Raw genomic sequence first — 19,505 nt, 5'->3', positions numbered from 1 at the left:
TTATTTTATTTTATTTTATTTTATTTTATTTTATTTTATTTTATTTTTAAAGATTTTATTTAATCATTTGACAGAGAGAGACACAGCGAGAGAGGGAACACAAGCAGGGGGAGTGGGAGAGGAAGAAGCAGGCTTCCCGCCGAGCAGGGAGCCCGATGCGGGGCTCGATCCCAGGACCCTGAGATCATGACCTGAGCCGAAGGCAGACGCTTAACGACTGAGCCACCCAGGTGCCCCAGCGTTTTCCATTTTAAATATAAAAATGTGGTTATCAATTTAGAATGTGTTCTAAGGACTTTGAAGATACTTTTGTTTTCCGCTAAGAAAACCTTACTTCGTGGATTGGGGTCAGCATAGAACAAGGAGCCCAACCCATTAAGGACCCAGCAGAGTTCAGGCCAGGCCCCTAGGCCAGGCAGTGGTAGCTTTTCAGCCAACCCTCATCTTGGACACTCTGACACCTCAACCCCTCCCCTTTTAGCTTCTGTGTATTTTGTCCAGGTTTGCTTTCTTCTCCTCCTTCTGAGAGAGAAAGAGAGAGGTGTGAGCTGGGGGTTGTGAGGGGGAGGGAGAGAGAGAATCTTAAACAGGCTCCACGCCCAGCGTGGAGCCTGACCTCACGACCCTGAGATCATGTCCTGAGCTGAAATCAAGTCGGATGCTTAACCAACTGAGCCGCCCAGGCGCCCCAGGTTTGCTTTCTTCTGATTGCAAATATGCACTTGTGTATGCTTTTGACGGACACCTTTTTGTTGACCCACTTCTCTACCCTTGTGAGAATCACTGCTTTAGAGCAATGACTTGAGGACAAAAACCATTTTTTTCCAGCACAAAGTAGATGCTAAACAAATATTGCAGCCAGATATAAACAAATATAGCATAAAGCAGAAGGAAGAGCAGTGATTGATCACTTTGGTCCACCACTTCTGGGTGAAATTTGTTGTCCAAAGCACTCATGCACACAGTAGGTCTTCAGAAATATTTACTGGCTTACTTGTGCTCTGAGCCTTGTATTAAAGAGACCTGTTTCAGCCAAATGTCTTTGCTTGGGGTGGCTGGTTAGTTAGAACTTGGTGACTGGGACTAGTAGTCACCCCTTCCCCCCAGGCCCCATGGCTGTGCTCATGCAGGCCTGTTTTAGGCACAGTGTTTACAAATCCGTCTCCCCATCAGAAGGGGCTTGTCCCGAGGAATGTTTTGATGTGAGATTTGAATTTCCCTGTTAAGAGTCCAAGGATGCACCTGCCTGTCACTTTGTGTGTGTGCTAGGCTCTGCTGAGCTTCCCCATCTCCCACTCAAGATTTGGAATTTCTTAACAGTTTCTCTCTTTCCCCCCAGACCTTTGTTCCCCTGGAGGACTAATTAAAGCCCAGGTTCCTGGGTCCCTCCCCCAGAGATCTTGATTCATTAGGTCTGGGTCTGTGTTGGGGGTTGGGGTGGAGAACTGGTATCCTGACCAGCTCCAGCTCATGTTGATGCTTCTCTTCATGACCCAGACCCTTCCCTGCCTTTCACTCTCAGTTGGGAAAAGGATCAAGACACTGTCAGAGAACTAATTCATAGGATTGCAAAGTGAAATTGAACTTAAGTCTTTTAGATTTTTGATACACTTTGTGTACATGATCACAGTATTTCTTACTGTGGGTTGTGGTCAAAAAAGGCTGGAAAGCTACCGTTTGCCTCCACCTTGGAAATGGCCCATTTGCTGACGCTCCACCTGTGCATGATCCTTAGTTCCAGACCCAGAGCAGCAAGTCAGTCAGGGTCCTGCTGACTCTGGGAAGGGACTGGATTTGCAGTCTTGATCACCCCCACAGGCCCCCTGACCAGGAGGATGTGCAGTTCTCACTAGGACATGAGGTGTCCTAGTGAGAAAATCCTCCATTCCACACTCCCCAAGGAGAAGGGTCTTCAGCGTTTCAAGTTAGTTATGATGGAAATAAATTTCATGAAGTGATATTTAGCCTTACTGCCTTTAGTGCCCTCTGATCGTTTCTATTCTGTTTCATGTTTAATCCACGGAATTGGTTTGGGGACTTGCTAATGGGTTGTGACTTGGAGTAAATGTGCACAGGAGAAATAGACCACACATCTCCCTACCTGTGCAGCCGGTGCCCTTCTGCTGACGCTCACTCCATTCCATCTCTCAGAGATGCCTCTCTTACCCAAGGCGACCCTATCTCTTCACATGTTTCATGGTCATATCCCATAATGTCTGCTCGGCTTACAGCCTTAGGGCTTTCTTCATGAACTTTTCCTGTATCTTTCCGGAAGGAAACCCTTTATTTCTTCAGCATTTGACTTGCTCTGCTGTGTGTTGGAGCTCTGGGTGTATGGTTTTATTTCTCTGTTAGCTTATAAACCATGTGAGGGCAGGGCCCATATTCCCGTTCAGCCATGGACCGGACCAGATCTTCTGTGGCACCAAATGCCCAGCATGGGGCCGGTGGAAGGAGCTCAGCCAGGTTGTGCTCCATTGTGTCAGTGGCATCAGGGCCCAAATTCGGTTTCTAACCTTGTTTCACTGGGAAAGTGTATTCTGATTCCAAGCAACTGACTTTGAGAAGACGAGTCTCTGCCTCCTTCCTTCTCCCCTGTGTGGCCTGTGCTTGTTCTTCCTCCTTGGCGTGCTGAGACAGAGGCCTCCTCCTGTGGAAAGTTTTGGTCCTTTACAAAGAACTTCAATTCTAGTCGATGTAAAGGATACATCTGCTCAGAGAGAACAAGGGAAAACGAGATTCCTTCTCGAAAAATGCACATAGTGTCCTGCTCTGAGGATTCTAGAATTAAGCAACTGGATTTTTCCTAAAGGCATTCTTTGGGATGGGGTGGGTTTTTGGAGAGTTCTAAACAAGAGAAAGACTTTGGAGAGAGTTAAAGGAATGTTAATTGGCTGAGTCTAAGACCCAAGAAGGGAGATGGCCAACCAACGAAGAACTGTCTTTTTTTTTTTTTTTTTAATATTTTATTTATTTATTTGACAGAGAGATAGCGAGAGCAGGAACACAAGCAGGGGGAGTGGGAGAGGGAGAAGCGGGCTTCCTGCCGAGCAGGCAGCCCGATGCGGGACTCGATCCCAGGACTCTGGGATCATGACCTGAGCCGAAGGCAGACGCTTAACGACTGAGCCACCCAGGCGCCCCCGAAGAACTGTCTTTTAAAAGCACACATTGTGATGCCATTTTGTTATTAATCACAGACTGGAAAGGTATAAATTCATGAGAACTGGGAGGCCTTTTTGACTTTGGAAAGTCCCTTTCTAACGCTTCCTAGCCAAACGGCAACTCCAGCCATCACTCAAATACATATTCTTCCGCAACCCGTTGTTTTTGGAATTGTTTAAAAATAGAGTCTTGGGTTCCATCTATAATCCCACCTCCCAAGGTGAGAGAGCTGGTGCTGTAACTTTAGCCTCTCCCCCATGGGCTAAGAGACTGCCTGAGATTTCACCAGCAGGAGTATTTTTAGACCGGGAGCTAGCACAGCAAGGAGGTCTTTGATGTGCTACTGCCGTGAGTGAGCCATCTTGCTCTTGGACTTTTCCAGAAGGGTGTGATTCACTTTTATAAGCAGTACTGGCCTGAAAGTCTTGTCTTCTACTCTTGTGGTGACTTGCTTACCTGGGCATCAAAGTTGTGAACACATCTAATAAACAGTGTATTTGCTAGGCTTTAGTTTGGAAAGAGGAAGAGCCTATGCTGAGATGTGCCATCTGAGTCGGAGGCCGGGGGCAGGGACAGGGTGGTGGTGCACACAGCCAAACGCAGAGCCCGGTACCTTGTAGGTGCTGGTTTGTTAGAAGTGGAACACTGACTGGAGACAATAGACTATTCGTTCAGGGGACAAAAGAGTACATGAGTCCTTCTCCCAAGCCTGTGTTCTGCTCTATTTGAGCCATCTTTAGGGTACTTATTCACTTCTCCCTCCCACGTTAGGAGACTGGCTGATGTCACTGGGCTCAAATCCAGAGTCTCTCACCTCAGCCTCAGTGTCCCTACCGTGGAGGGTCACTGTGGGGATTAAATGAGAGAGGCCCATGAGGCGCCCGGGGTGGCGCTAGACTCATGGTCCCGGCTGTTGCTGTGTGGTTCCTCAGTACCTAAGGCCTTCTGCACGCAGAACTGATACATCGGACTGGAGATGAATTGGTTTGGACGTCAGGCTCTAAGCCGATGAAATTCTGGCTTTGACTAAACCAGCGTGTCTCCCGATTTTAGTCCCAGGATGTCGAGGGTCCTCACAGGCTCTGGTGGGTGGTGAGACTGCCTGCGGCTGTGTTTCGTGGAGAATAGCTGGGTGTCACCAGTACCCGAGTGGGCTGGCTTTTTTCCTGGCCCTCTACATGTGTTTACTTATGACTCTGAAGTTGTCTCGTGAGGAGGAGAAATGTCTGGGAGGCCTGGTTGCTACTTTATCAGCCATTACTGAGGAAGGAGCCCTGGACTGGCCTGGTTCAGGATGCCTGAGTCCTGGGCTGGGGGCACATCCGATCCCAGGGCCTCCGCTTCCTCTGCAGGCGGACTTAGGATCCTTTCGAGTTCTCACACCACATGGAAGCCGAGAGCCCCACCACTCACTTGGCACCTGCCCAGGGGTGCCACCTTGGCCATTGCTGTGGAGGGATTGGGACTGATCAGCACTTGCTTCTGAATGTGTAGAGCAGAGTAGGGTTGGTTTTTTTCCCTCCATGTATGTCTGGACTGCCATACATAATATTTCCACCAGAACAGGCCCCCCGGCCACAAACATATTTGAGAGACAGGAACAGAGGGTCAGGGTCCAGGAAGAAACACTCATTGAAGAACAGCTGAGTAGACCCTTTGCTCATTTTGTTCCAGAGAAAAATCTGCTGCCGCTGGTTGGGTGAGACTAAAGCCTACCTCTGCTTCACCCCCACCCCTTACTGCCCTCCACCCACGTGCCTGGGAAGCCAGAAGGATGCCTTTGGAGAAGTGGTCATTTTCAGATCCCTCTGTGGTCCTCAGAGACTTCTGTAGCCTTTTCCAAGCCAGCACCTGTTTGCTGACTCTGATGCTTTTTGTGGGTCCCCGTGTGAAATGAAGCCTGGAGCTGTTCTTGTAAGCCCAGCCCTTCCCCCTGCCCTGAGGAGCAGGCTGGGTTTTCTTTCAAGGACCCTGGGCCTCAGAGTACTTCCATGGGCACCTGGAGCCGTCCTCCTCCCGAACAGGGCTGTGAGCAGCTGAAAAGCCCCTGCCTTTGCTGGTCACGTCTCCATCCTGGGACTCCTCACTCTGTCCTGTCGGAGGACTTTTCCCAGCTCTCCCCCACGGGATTAGGAGGCGCTCCATGGAGGGAGGAGCTGTCTTGCTCTTTCTGGACCCTAGCGCTTTGCAGATGTTTGGCATGTAAAGATAAATGGAATGAATGGATGAGTGAGTGAATGTGGATGCCCTACGGGGCCTGCTCTGTGTTATCTGATGCACCCCGTTTCCCCAGGTGATAGGCGAGGGGAAGGACTCTCCAGGTGACCCTTGTCCTTTCCCTTCCTTCCTTCCCTGCCCAGTGAGCGCCTTCTGTACCCCAGGCTGCTGGGGCCTGTGGCTCTCCTCTCCTTCCCCTGTCGCCCGGGAAATAAATAAATATGTACTCGCGGACAAGTGAAAATGTTTCTCCCAGAAGGTAGCCTGACAGGTGATGAGCTCTCGGGGTCCCTGAGCAGGGCGCGGGCTGCGGGGCTGACAGAGCCCCCGTGTGCCACAGTCTCCGGTGTTGCGGAGTGCCTGCCTGGGCCCCGTCACTGTGGCCTGGCCCCAAAGAAACAGGCCTTCCTGCCCCCAACTTGGGCGGCTTTGCTGGTGACATGATGTTAAAAAAATATGCTCTGAGGCCCTTGAGGAGCATTGTTTGAATTCTAAACTGGCACCAGTCCTAACGTGCAAGTTCCTCTGAGGGACAGAGGCGGCTCCAAACAACTCCACCTAAGGGACAAAGGTCAGGGCGGACTCCGCTTCCTGTTGTAGCCAGGATCCTGGATGATGTGGTGCGCTTCGGCCCTGCTTGCTTTCTGCCCAGGGCAGTGGTATGTTTACTCAGAATAAACTGTTATTCCCCCTTGTCTCATTCCCTCCCCCCTCCCTTCTCTCTCTCTCTCAGTCTCTCATCTCTAGAAATAAAACTCTGGAGAAAATGACTAATTCGCATCTCTGGATGTCTATGAAGTCTGTGGCTTTAAGAATCTCTAGGCCATTTCCAAACAGTGATGAGAAAAAATACTTCCTTGGGAGGAGGCCACCCTGGGACGGGCTGACCTTGAATGCTCACAGCACATGTCAGGGCTCCAGTTGCCTTGTCTGCGGGGGTGTGTGTGTGTGTGAGTGTGTGTGTGTGTGTGTGTGTGTGTGTGTGTGATGTATGGGTTGGGAGATGGTGCTGGTGCCCTGTGACTTGGTGTCTAAGGGCAATGAAAACACTCCTTCCAGTGTTAGTGTGAGGGTAGGGGTAACCTAGAGCTCCCCGCACAGTGCCCGACTTGTAATGGGATGTTTAAAACTGGAGCTGCTGATTTAGCCATTTGATTAGACTCCAGGAGAGAAGCGGCTCTCAAGCCTGGAGGCTCCCCTTTCATCTCCTCTTGGGATATCTGTCCAATATTTGATGCATGTTTGATAAAAGGACTAAGTCTTGGGGAAAACTCTTTGTGTGGATTTATTCAGAGCCCTCTCTGACGGTGTGTGTGAGGGGCTGTGGACCTCTGAAGGGCTTTGCTTTTTTCTCTGAGTGAGAAGAGATGCCACAGGAGGGTTTTGAGCAGAGGGGCAGTGTAACAGGACTAACCTTTTACAAGGATCACTCTGGTTACTGGGCTGAAAAGACTTAGAAGGGCAAGGAGCAGGGGACTATTGGACGGGTATGGTCGTGGTTTAGGCATGAAGTGGCTATGGTTTGGGTCAGGGCATCAGTGGTGCTAGTGGTTATAGTGGTGAGATTCTGAATATACCATTAAGGTGGGATGCACAGACTTTGCTGAAGGATTGGATGGTGGATGTGAGCAAAAGAACAGAGTGAAAAATTTTGGCCTGAGTCCCTGGAAGGGTAAAGTTTCCTGTTTACCAAGATGAGGTGACAGCAGGTTTGGGAGGGAGTATCAGAAGAGTTTTGTGCTTGTGCCGCCTGATCTAGACATCCAGGGCAATGACCAGGAGCTTGTGTGTGGAAAAAGACCACTCAGCAGTTCAGCAGTGCAGACCTCTTCTCTGTGTGTACAGGTCCCCGGGATTCTCATCTGGTGTCTCGACTTCCTGTGTCATCTCTATGCTACAAGTACTCACATGTATACCTCCAGCCTCCATCTGCCTCCTTACCTCAGACTCATCGATCCAACTGCCTAATTCAGGTTCCCCTGGATATCTGCAGAGGAGGCTTCCTCTGTTGCATTACAGGGCCTGGCATGGATGAGATGCTCAAGTATTTGTTGAGCATGAATATTGTTTATTTCTTAGACTAACCTCATGAATAGGTATTTTTATTATTATACAAAAATACATTGATTCAGTCTTGGTTAAAAACAAAAGAAGTTATAGGATACAAATGTATTTATATTAAGTTCTTTAAATTTTCCATACAACAAGGGAAAGGAAATTAGAAAACAGTTAATTTACTGGTGATTTAAGATCATAAAAATATTTATATAGGTTCTTTTATTATTTTTACAAAGATGAAACAAAAACTTCCTAAGATATCCACAGATTCTTCCTGAGACACTCAGTGGTGAGTTATTTGGGAAGACACTCATTCTGGACTGTTCATGGTTAAACACATTTGTTTGTTTCAGGGACTAGGATTTCCTTGAATTGTAAATGATCTGTTAATCTGACCCATGTAAAAGTCAAGTGGACTCTTTTAGAAGAACTTTAGACCCTTGTGTCTACTTTATTCCAACTTTTTATTGATGTATACCATGAGTTAGAAAAGTACATCTGGCTTTAAGTGTGCAGCTTGGAGAACTTTAACAAATTGAACACAAGAGTGTAACCAGCTCCAATCAAGAAATAGACTGGGATGCCGGGTGGCTCAGTAGGTTAAGCATCCGACTTTTGGTTTCAGCTCAGGTCATGATCTCAGGGTTGTTAGATTGAGCTCTGTGTCAGGTTCCACGCTCAGCGCGGAGTCTGCTTGAGATTCTCTCTCTCCCTCTTCCCTTCCTCATGCACATGCACTCTCTCTTTAAAATAAATAAATGAATCTTTAAAAAACAAAAAGAGAAATAGACCGTAGCTCCCTCCTGTCCCCTGCAGCTTACTCCCCCCCCACCCCAAGCATAACTGCTGTCTTCACTCCTAAAATCATAGATTAATTTTGCTTGTTTTTGTGTTTGTATAAATGGAATCATACAAAATGTACTTTTGTGTGTGTGCCTTCTTTCTACGTTTGTAAGATGCATCCATATTTTTGTGTGTAGGTGTAGGTTATATGTTCTTACTGCTGCATAGTGTTCCACACGTGCAGGTGTCTCAGTGTATCCATTCTCCTGTCAGCAGGCATTTGGGTAGCGCTGCTTTGAATATTCTGGTATCTGTCTTCTTGTGATTTTATGTAGGCATTTCTCCAGAGTACACACCTGGGAGTGGGATTACAGGCCCCCGGGGAAACTTGTGTCAGCTGTCATCCCAATTCACCCTCTCCACAGTGGCGGGCGGACACTGCCCATTGCTCTTCATCCTCCTTAGTGCTTAGTGTTTCCTATTTTCTCTTTTTAGCCATTCAAGTATGTATGTAATGGTATCACGTTGTGGTTTTAATTGATTGTTTCCTGGTGACTATTGGAGTTGAGCACCTCGTCATCTGTTGGCCGTTTGGATATCATCTTTTATGAAAGTGTCTGTTAAATCCTGAATGTATTTTTAATCATTACCAGTTATGCAAAGAGAACCAAAATGGTGGCTCTATCAGATTTGAGCCCAAATCCAAGGTGAAGCTTGGTTTCTTCTGTAGGTAGTAGGCCTAGCCTCACTCTTCACCCCACCCCTTCTGCCTCTGCCCCGAGCCTCACTCTTTGGCTCAGTCCCTGCTGGTCTGCATCCAGCTCAGGCATCTGGATAGTATCTTACCTTTGACCTAACAATTCCATTTCTAGGGGCCTGTCTCATTATTACAGGTCTAGAAAGGTAAACATGAGAGTGTTCATCAATTCAGCATGGTTTAAAGAGCAAAAGTTAAAAACCATCAGCCACGTGACTGGTTAAATAGGTTTCAGCAGAACATTATTCCACCATGAGCTGTGCTCATGTGAAACAATGCCCACAACATATTGTTAAGTTGAAAAATATTTCAGCTCTGCCATATGTACAGTTATGAGAGATTTTTCACTTTCTATGTTATATATTTTTGCAGGGCTTGGATTTTTATAACAAGGTTGTTTTACTTTTGTTGTTGGAAAAAAAAATTATATACTACTTCCAGCAGCACCCACAGCAGCTCAAAGTTACCCACAGACTGCCTGAACACATGGGTGGTACGAACAGACTTTCATGTCAGAAGAAGCTTAGGTGTTGCAAAACTCCAAATAGTATTTTCCCTCTGTTTTAACATGAAGAGTTCTATATTAAGTAAGACAGAGGATCTTTTAATATGGAAATTGTTGGAAAAAATGAAACATCAGATTGCTTTCCGTTCTACTAGGCTGCGGTTATTTTTAGCTAAGTGTTGGCAGAGGCCTGGCGATGTTATCAGATAACAGTAATGGCCTCCATTTATTGAGCATTTGCTATAGATCACGTCCTTGGCTAAATGCTTGACACAGAGGATCATGTTTAATCCCAAGGTTATGCTTTTCTATAGGTGAGGAACCTGCAGCTCAGAGAGGTACACAGTTTGCCCGCGTCTACACCTGAGCTTGGGTTAGAACAGAGACTGCCTGACTCCAAAGCCCACTCAGCCCGAACTCTTGTCTTTATCTTTACATTAGTCTGTAACATTTTAAGTAAGTAACAGTCTGAAATCCTAGCTTTAAAAAAGTTCTTCCTGGGGCACCTGGCTGTCTCAGTCCATAGAACACACAACTTTTGATCTCTGGCTTGTGAGTTCGAGCCCCACGTTGGGTGTAGAGATTACTTTAAAAAAAAAAAATCTTTAAAAAGTTCTTCCTAATGTCCTCAAGCCACTTCTCTGCTATAGTTGTCCTTTTTACTCATTTGGAAAATGGGGGAGTGTGGATTGGTAGGTAGCTTCACATGGAACTCATGTAGGTGGACGAATGGAGGTCCTTCCCGGCTGTGCCACAGTTCTGTACCCTGTACGCTGCGGCTAACGAGAAACTGACAGCCACGGTGTTTCTCAACATCGGCTGCAATAATTCTGGAACTGCCTCAAAGTGTTATCCACCATGACCCTGACATTGTGGTCCCTTGTGTGGCTGATATTTAGAGACTGCCCTTATCCAGAGCGAAATTAAGCCCTGACAGAAACCACTGCTAAGTTGGGATCCCAGCTGCTGCTACAAGTGACATTTGAAAGGCCAGTTGATACGTACATTTGTCAGCCCGGGCAGAGACCGTTCTTAGGCTTGACTGAGGGTCAAGTTGAAAATCTAAGAATGAAATATTGGTCCCCGGCAAATGTCTCAGGAAAAAATTGGTGTGACTTTTGGGGTTTGGGGGCTCTGTTGAGATTTGATTCTGTGAGCAGGCTATGTGCCTGTCTTCCAGCCTGTCCTTCCTCTGACATTCATCTGACAGCTGGGTCTGTGTCCTGCTGTGGTTGCCCAAGAAAGTGCCTGCCCTTAGTAACACCATGGCCATTTATACAGAAGCCGTGAGGCTACGTAAGCCACCCTTCCTCTGGAAGAAATGACTAGCAGGTTAGTCATGGGAAGTTCCTAACCTTCCATGGTGTAAATGCCACCCTGAGCAGTGGTCTGAGGCTTTGTTTTCTTTTTTTTTTTTTTTAAGATTTTATTTATTTGAGAGAGAATGAGTGAGAGAGAGCGCGCACATGAGAGAGGGGAGGGTCAGAGGGAGAAGCAGACTCCCTGCTCAGCAGGGAGCCCGATGCGGGACTCGATCCCAGGACTCCAGGATCATGACCTGAGCCGAAGGCAGTCGCTTAACCAACTGAGCCACCCAGGCGTCCCTGAGGCTTTGTTTTCTTAAGTTCTGTCGATGACCTTTGATGTTGCTCTCACAGGTTTGGTAAATTATGATAAAATAGCAGCTTATGGCATTTCCTTCTTATGTGAAGGAGGGTTTTTGTTTCCTTTGGTGAGGTATGGCCATAAAGAAAGTGGACCAGTCTGGCAATCCCAGCTGTTGGTGGGGATATGGAGCAACTGGGACCTTGATAGTGGAATTGCAAAGTGGCACAGCCATTTTGGAAAATCATTTGGCAAAATCCACAAAATTAAATATAGTATATACTCTATAGATAAGCAGTTCTGTTCACGGCAAGCTCTTGCCCTGTGTTGCAGGAGACATGTATGAGAATGTTCATAGCAGTATTGTTTATAGAAGCTGCAAACAGCCCAGTGTCCACTGAAAGTGAAACCACTTATATATACTTGAGCATGGTTAAATGTCCGACCTACCACTGAGTGAAAAAGCAAGAACATGAGAATATTTACAATATATTTCCATTTATGTAAAGTTCACAAAGCTGTAAATTAAACTATACTTATAAACTGTCAAAAAAAGTAAGGGATGATAAGTACAAAAACCAGAATCATGGGGGTGGGGGGAGGTGCGCCTGGGTGGCTCGGTTGGTTGAGCCACCAGCTCTTGGTTTCAGCTCAGGTCATGATCTCAGGGTCGTGGGATTGAGCCCCGCGTTGGGCTCCACGCTTATGGGGGAGTCTGCTTGGGACTCTCATTCTCCCTCTAAAGTGAATAAATAGATTTTTTTAAAAAAAAAAATCATAATCACAGTTACCGGTTGTTGGGAAGAGAGGTATGATCACGAAAGGGCATGTGGTGGCATCTGTGGACTTGATAACTTTCTGCTTCTAGAGCTTTGTTGTCTGATGTGGCAGCCACCAGCCACATTTCAAGTACTCGTAGACACAGGGGCTGTCCTGTGGGACGGTGCAGATGTAGAACATTTCCATCATTGCTCAAAGTTCTATTTGATAGGCTAGGTTGGTGGATGCATGCGTTTAATTCTAAGTCGTATGTGTGTGTGTGTATGGAATTTTTCAAAATTCTGTTTTAATTTCAGTATCTCTAAAAACACACATATACAAAATCTGAAGTACAACTTTCTAAGTGAAAAGTCAGGGAATAATAAGAGAGTGGTTGATAACGCTGCCTGAGACTCCAATAGGGTGGGAGCATCTCTTCGGCATTGGCCTCTACTCCAGATGATTGATGCACTTGAGGGGCTCAGGAAGGGGGCAGGAAGTGTGTGCACACATGTGCGTGTCTGGTGCCGTTGGCAAGACTTACCTGGCAGTGATGCCACCTGTTACTTCCTTCCGCCCTGCTGTCGCCGGTCGCTGTAGTACTAACCGGCACTCAGATGCATAGTTTGAGTGACCTTGCATGTCACCTGAAATCTGTGTTGTCAACCAGTTGTTTCAAGGAAAAGATGACAAGCAGCCTCCAAATCAAAATCTGTCCTAGTTCGTGCTGTCTTCTATTTGCAGAGTTGAGGAGGTTCATTACCATTACAAAGAACCTGCTTTCTCCACTTGATTTGATACCTTGTGTGCTAAAGGTAGCTGTTTTTAGGCTACTAAATACTCCCAGGAGGGAGATTTACTGGTAGATGCAGTTCTTTCTTTAAATGATGATAGGGATTCCCAGCTGTGCCCCAAAACAGACTAGACTTTCAGGCTGAGGTAGAGAGAGTGCTGTAATACACTTCCTTCCTTCAGTTTGCTCTCAGATGGAGGTGCCCTTACTTGGCCCTTGGGTCATGATCAGGGCTGGCCCTGTGAGTGCAGGAACCTGAGAGGTTTTTGGGGGGCCCATCGTGCCTTGCTTGCATACCCCAGTTCTGCCCTGGTCATGATGGCAGGGATGTGAATCTGGCCTGTCCGGACAGCAGCTCAGAGTTGCAGACGGGCAAAAGTGGAAGTTGACTCGCCCAGCCCAGGTCTCTGGAGGTCTGTGACCACCAGAGAAACCGTGCATCCTGCCTAGACTTCCCCATTTGTGTCTGCTTTTCTGGCTCTGCTTTCAATCTTAGTTGCTCTGGTGGAAGTCACACGGATAGTACATTACTCTAACATCCCATCTGGCTGGGGAACCTGCCTGGTCAGTGCTGTGATTGTCGGGACACTGAGGCAGGCAGCAGTACGGGCAAGGCAGAAGAGACATGCAACCACAGAGGGGAACAGATCGAGACTTCTGGTCCATGCTAGAGGAAGAGGAGGATGGCATTTGTAAGGCCCTCAGTTACTTAGGGTCATAACTTAAAAAAAGTTCCGTGCTGCACAATAGCCTGATTCAGATCTGTAAGCAGATGGGAGATGAGAATTCAGAGTTTGACCAACCTTGCTACCCATCCAACTCATCTAGTTTGGTTAGCTCCCAGTATGGAGGCAGCATGTGCCCGGCACTTGGATAAGAACCTCACTGCGTTATCCACAGGCAGCGCTTCATTTATTCCACATCACATCGGCCATCTCAAGAACAGTGTCATCAGCCCCGTTTTCCAGACAAAGAAACCTTGTTTCTTTCTCAACGACTTGGAGAGGTGACTTTGAAGTATTTTAACCCAAACAGTCTGACTACAGAGCTCACCCTTTTAACCGCCGTGTGTATGATTAGACTGGTCACATCATTTTGAAGTATAAAGAAGGAAGTATAAACTGTATAGGGGACCCACCCTGCTTGGGTGGAGAAGAAGAGGCAAGGTAGAGGGAAGATGGAGAAACTGCACAATGCCAGTTTACCTGCTTTGAACCCCAGGGATGACCGTGGCATGTAAGGGCAGGTGCTGAGAGCCCCTCCTTACCCTGTTGTGTGTGAGGAGAGAGGTGCACCAGCTTCCTGTGGATTCCTGTACACCTTTGGGGTCCAAGAGGGGCTTCCTGCTGGCAGGCAGGCAGCTGCAAAACCGTGTTTGGTTTGACTCTGCATGTGAACGAAGGTCAGGCTCTGACTTTTCTCTTTGGTCTGGAGTGCAGTGGGCTTCTAGGCAGTTTGCAGAGAGCAGATAGTTTATCTGATCCTGCCTGCCACCTGGAAGGTCTTGACAAAGGAATTGAACCTTGTCCCTATGAAGTCACATGGGATAATAATAGACACGTGACAGGCCTGTAGCACAGGGTGCTGTGTTATCTGTTTGGAAGGCTGTTTTAGTAGTAAATAGCTGGAAAAATTGAAAGGGGGTGACTTGTAGTTTTAAAACTACAAAGTATTTATTTTTCTTTTGCATGGGATCATGTTCTGTTCCCTAATTGTCACCCACTTTCAAGTATTTTCTGTGAATTTCAGTATCAAAAGAAGCAGTCCAGTTTGTGGGGTATTTCCTGATTGGTTGATGGTTCATCTGTTGAGTGACTGTTTACTGAGCATCTTCTATGGGCCAGGTACCGTGTCAGCATGGGGGTGCAGGCATGACGGGACAGGTGTGGTCCTCGGTGGGTTTGCACATAAATAAATCACTTAATAAGATCGTTTCAGACACTGGAAAGCACTGAGGTAAATGGTGAGAGAAAGTAATTCCTCAGTGGGCTTTTGCTTTTTTTTAAAAAACAGCTTCATTGATACTGACAGACACACTTGACTCATTTAAAGTGTAGAATTCAGTGTGTGTGTGTGCAGGAATTCGCTGGGTTTCGGTGCATCCATCACCACATTCTCATTTTAGAACATTTATGTCCCCCCACCAAAAGAAACCTCATACTCATTAGCAACCCCTCTCCTTCCCTCTCCCATTCCCTCTTTCTTAGCCACTAATCTACTTTCTGTCCCTATAAATTTGCCTATCCTGGACATTTCCAATAAATGGAAGGTACAATAAGTGGTCTTTGTACTGGCTTCTTTCACTTAGCATAATTTTATCAAGATTCATCCATGTTGTAGTGGGTGTCAGGACTTCATTTCTTTTTATTGTCAGGCAATATTCTGTTGTATGGGTATGCCACATTTTATTTATTTGTTCCTGGACATTTGAGTTATTTCCACCTATTGATTCTTATGAATAATGCTGCTGTGAACGTTTGTGTACAAATCATATGGATGTATGTTTTCATTTCTCTTGGGCATATGCCTAGGAATAGAATTGCTGGGTCGTCCGGTAACTGTTTGACCTTGTGAGGAACTGCCAGATATTTTCCACAAGCCGCTGCACTATTTTACGTTTTCGCAGCAGTGTAGGAGGGTTCCAGTTCCCCAGCCATCAGCAACACTTGGTTATTACATGTCTTTTTTATTATACATAGTGGGTTTGAAGTAATAACTTATGTTGGTTTTGGCATTTCCCTGATGACTAATGATGTTGAGCATCTTTTCATATGTTTATAGCTCATTTGTGTATCTTATTTGGAGAAATGCTTATTGAAATCCCTTGGTCATTTTTAATTGGATTATTTGTCTTTTGTTGTTGAATTATAAGAGTTATTTATGTTTTCTGTATGCAGATCCTTATCAGGTGTATGACTTGCAAATATTTTCTCCCATTCTGTAGTTTGTCTTTTCATTTTCTTGGTGGTATCATTTGCAGCACAGACATTTTAATTGATATATAATATCATGTTAGTTTCAGATGTACAACATAATGATTTGATATTTGTAGGTATTGCAAAATGATGACCACAGTAAGTCTAGTTTAAAATTTCACATTTTGATGAAGGTCAATTCATCTGATTTTTCCATTGTCACTTGTGCTTTTGGCATTCTGAGAAACCATTACCAAACCAAGGTCACAAAAATTTTATCCCTATGTTTTGTTCTAAAAGTTTATAGTTTTTTTTTTTTTTTAAAGATTTTATTTATTTATTTGAGAGAGAGAGAGAGAGCACATGAGAGGGGGGAGGGTCAGAGGGAGAAGCAGACTCCCTGCTGAGCAGGGAGCCCGATGCGGGACTCGATCCCGGGACTCCAGGATCATGACCTGAGCCGAAGGCAGTCACTTAACCAACTGAGCCACCCAGGCACCCTAAAAGTTTATAGTTTTAACTCTTACATTCAGGTCTTTGATCCGTTTTGAATTAATTTTTGTATATGGTGTGAGGTAAGGGCCCAGATTCATTCTCGTTCTTTTGTATGTGAAATATCCAGTCATACCAGCACTATCTGTTGAAAAGAAATTCATTCCTCCATTGAATGGCCTGACATCCTTGTTAAGAGTTGATTGGCCGGGGACGCCTGGGTGGCTCAGTTGGTTAGGTGTCTGCCTTCGGCTCAGGTCATGATCCTAGGGTCCTGGGATCGAGTCCTGCCTTGGGCTCCTTGCTCAGTGGGGAGCCTGCTTCTCCCTCTGCCTGCTCTGCCTGCTGCTCCCCCTGCTTGTGATCTCTCTGACAAATAAGTAAATAAAATCTTCAAAAAAAAAAAAAAATTGATTGGCCCATAGATACATGGCCAGTTTATTCTGGACTCTCAATTCCATTCCATTGTTCTGTATGCCTGTCCTTATGCCAGTACCATGCTGTCTTGATTACTGTAACTTCTTAATAGTAAGTTTTAAAGTCAGGAAGCATGAGTCTTCTAATTTTATTCTTATTTTCCACATTATTATGGCTATTCTGTGTCCCTTATATTTCCATGCTTATTTTAGGATTAGATTATCAATTTCTGCAAAAAAGCTAGCTGGGATTCTCATAGGGATTACATTGAATCTGTAGATCAGTTTGGGGACTATTGACATTTTAATAATATTAATCTGAATTCATGAACATGGTATGCCTTTGCATTTATTTAGATTGTCTCAATTTCTTTCAACAATGCTTTGTAGTTTTTAGTATTTCTCTTGTACTTTTTGTGTTAAATATATGCCTAATTATTTTATTCTTTTTGATGATATTGTCAGTGGAAGCTTTTTGTTTGTTTTTGTTTTGTTTTTATTGAAGTGTAGTTGATATGCAATGTTTTATTAGTTTCAGGTGTACAACATAGTAAATGTTATGCTGTGCTCACCACAAGTGTAGCTACCATCTGTCACCATACAGCGCTATTACAGTATCACTGACTATATTCCCTATGCTGTACTTTTAATTCCAATGGCTTATTCATTCCATAACTGGAAGCCTGTGTCTCCCACTCCCTATCCCCCATTTTGCCCATCTTCTCATCCCCCTTCCGTCTGGCAACCACCATCAGTTCCCTGTAGTGTAAATGGAAGTTGTTTTTTTTTTTTTTAAGATCTTATTTATTTATTTTAGAGAGAGAGGAAGAAAGAGAATCCCAAGCAGACTCTGCTGAGCACAGAGCTCTGTCTCACGACCCTGAGATCATGACCAGAGCCAAAATCAAGGGTTGGACACTTAACCAACTGAGCCACCCAGATGCCCTAAATGAAAGCTTGTTAAAATTTCATTTTGGAACATTCATTTCCACTGTATAGAAATCCAACAGAGTTTTGTATATTGATCTTGTATCCTGTGACTTTACTGAATTGGTTTATTAGTGCTAATAGTTTTTTGGTGAATTGCTTGGGATTTTCCATATACAAGTTCATCTACAAATAGAGTTTTATGTCTTCCTTCCCAGGCCAGATGACTTTTGTTAGGGTATTGGAGTTTAGTATTGAATAGGAATGGTGAGATCGGACACGCTGGGCTTGTTCCTGATCTTGAAGAGAAACCATCCAGTCTTTCACTATGTTCCAGAGGATTTTGAACACCTTAATGCTATTTCAGTCTCCAGTGCCAACTCTGAGGCCTTGCCCATGATGCTTGTTGCTGTCCCCTAAACTAACAAAAATGAGGAGGTTGATTCAAAAGGGCCTTCCTTTCCAGTTCATACATCCTACACTTCTGTGATTCTGCTTTGATGTTCTTGATTCTTAGCCAGTTCCCTTAGACTTCAGTTAGCTCATCATACAGACTCTATAGAGAGGACACTGGAAATATTTGCAAATTCTTTTTCCATAGCCATTTTGACTGCCTTTGACTTCCACAATTCTGAACAACCTAATTTAGATGGAAATTGCAGGAATTAAAACATGTAAGCAGAAGTGTTTCAATAGATCCGTCTTTCCTTTCCTTTGTAACTAAACAGCCAGGGAAGAAGATTTGTTTAGGGATGACACTCATTTTCACAAAAGGTCAGCGGAGCACGGTTCCTTCCTACCCTGCTTCTAACCATTAGTACCCTCCTTGTTTTCAGACTCTCAGCGTTCTCATCTCTCCTCCTTCACCATGAAGCTGATGGACAAATTCCACTCGCCCAAAATCAAGAGAACACCATCAAAGAAGGGAAAACCAGCTGAGGTGTCTGTGAAAAATCTGGAGAAGCCTGTGAGCAAAGTAAGCCGACTCTCTCTAGGTGTTCCTCCTGGCCTTCGCCTACTTCAAGCAGTATGAGTTTGTGCTGTTTTTAAGTTCATTCCCTGGGGATTCAGCTTTCGGTGCAGAACACCTACTCCATAGCATTCCATGCTTCCAGGCAGGGGCCTTCAGCGTCCTTGTGAAATATGAGCCTTTAGGATGGTGAGTGTTTCTCCTGTTAATCAGAGTCGAGTTCATTCGGCTAGAACAGTTCTCCTTTTCCAGATGTGTCATCCTCTGGGCATGTAAAACAGCTCAGTGCACCATGTTTATACCCCACAATGCTGCCTCCCTGCCCCAGACAGCCCCGTGTTGCCCTGGCACGCACACACTTAGAGGGAGGTTTGTTACGTCCAGAACATCCTTCATTTGGCTTTAGGGCCCATGCTCTGAGACATGCCAAATCCTTGAAACCCGGCCAAGGATGTCCTCAAGCACGAGTAACCTCAGCAGGGCCAGTCAAGCCAGATATGTTGAAACAGCAGCAGATATTCACCAGCCCCTCCCTTCAGCCTCGAACGGCCATTCCAAGCTCTGTAGGAATCCAGGTTTCCTCTCTTCCAGGAGGCAACAGACAGATTTCTACCAGAGGGCTGCCCCCTCCCCTTGGATCTGGAGCAGCAGACAGTAGAGTTTATGTCCACCAGTGCTGTGGCTTCCAGGTCTCAGAGGCAGAAGGTCAGTGTGACGCTAAGAACAATTGGGTTTGCCTTGCCTTCTACTGCAGAATCCTGGGCCATGGTTTTGGGGATGGAAAGAAAAATCTATTACAATATCCTTGTGTTCAGTTGGGTGGCGACTGTGGGCTTCACTGTTCAGGAAACAGTCCAAGGGGCCTTGGGTAAAATTAAGAGTTTATCCAAGCCTCTGTGGTCTTTGGAGAGAGCGCAGCACTCCATGACGGAAGCTTGGGGGTCCTTTCTGGGGTTGGTTTGGGTGTACCGCTTGGGTCCGTTGGGTTCTGGGGGCAGTGGGTGAGTCTCATCTCTCAAGACCAGCTCTTCATTCCTTGAGTTGCTCCGGCGATCTGAATAGTTAGGACAGGGAGGAGTATCTGCAGTAAAAGGTGCTGTGTTAGACATCTAGCAGGACTCGGGGTGGTGAGAGCGCACAGAA

The 19,505-nt window shown here is 45.7% G+C and overlaps 1 protein-coding gene across 9 annotated transcripts in view; it reads left to right on the top strand.

Annotated features, from left to right (window-relative positions):
- The window catches only part of RAPGEF1 (Rap guanine nucleotide exchange factor 1), a 117,228-nt gene that overhangs the window by 29,762 nt on the left and 67,961 nt on the right, over positions 1–19,505 (top strand). For 5 of the 9 annotated variants that reach the window (XM_032419100.1, XM_032419099.1, XM_032419101.1 and 2 more), the window contains exons 2-3: positions 18,229–18,368; positions 18,954–19,067. In XM_032419100.1, the coding sequence (XP_032274991.1) occupies positions 18,229–18,368; positions 18,954–19,067 (254 nt within the window). Of the gene's footprint in view, positions 1–18,228; positions 18,552–18,953; positions 19,068–19,505 lie in introns of those variants that run through there. The other 4 variants (XM_032419102.1, XM_032419104.1, XM_032419107.1 and 1 more) reach the window with 2 other exon arrangements.

This window comes from Phoca vitulina, unplaced genomic scaffold, assembly GCF_004348235.1.
Source record: "Phoca vitulina isolate PV1807 unplaced genomic scaffold, GSC_HSeal_1.0 scaffold21, whole genome shotgun sequence".
Classification (NCBI taxonomy): Eukaryota; Metazoa; Chordata; class Mammalia; order Carnivora; family Phocidae; genus Phoca; species Phoca vitulina.
Note: the sequence above shows the minus strand (reverse complement) of the source record. Positions and strands in the feature narration are given on the sequence as shown.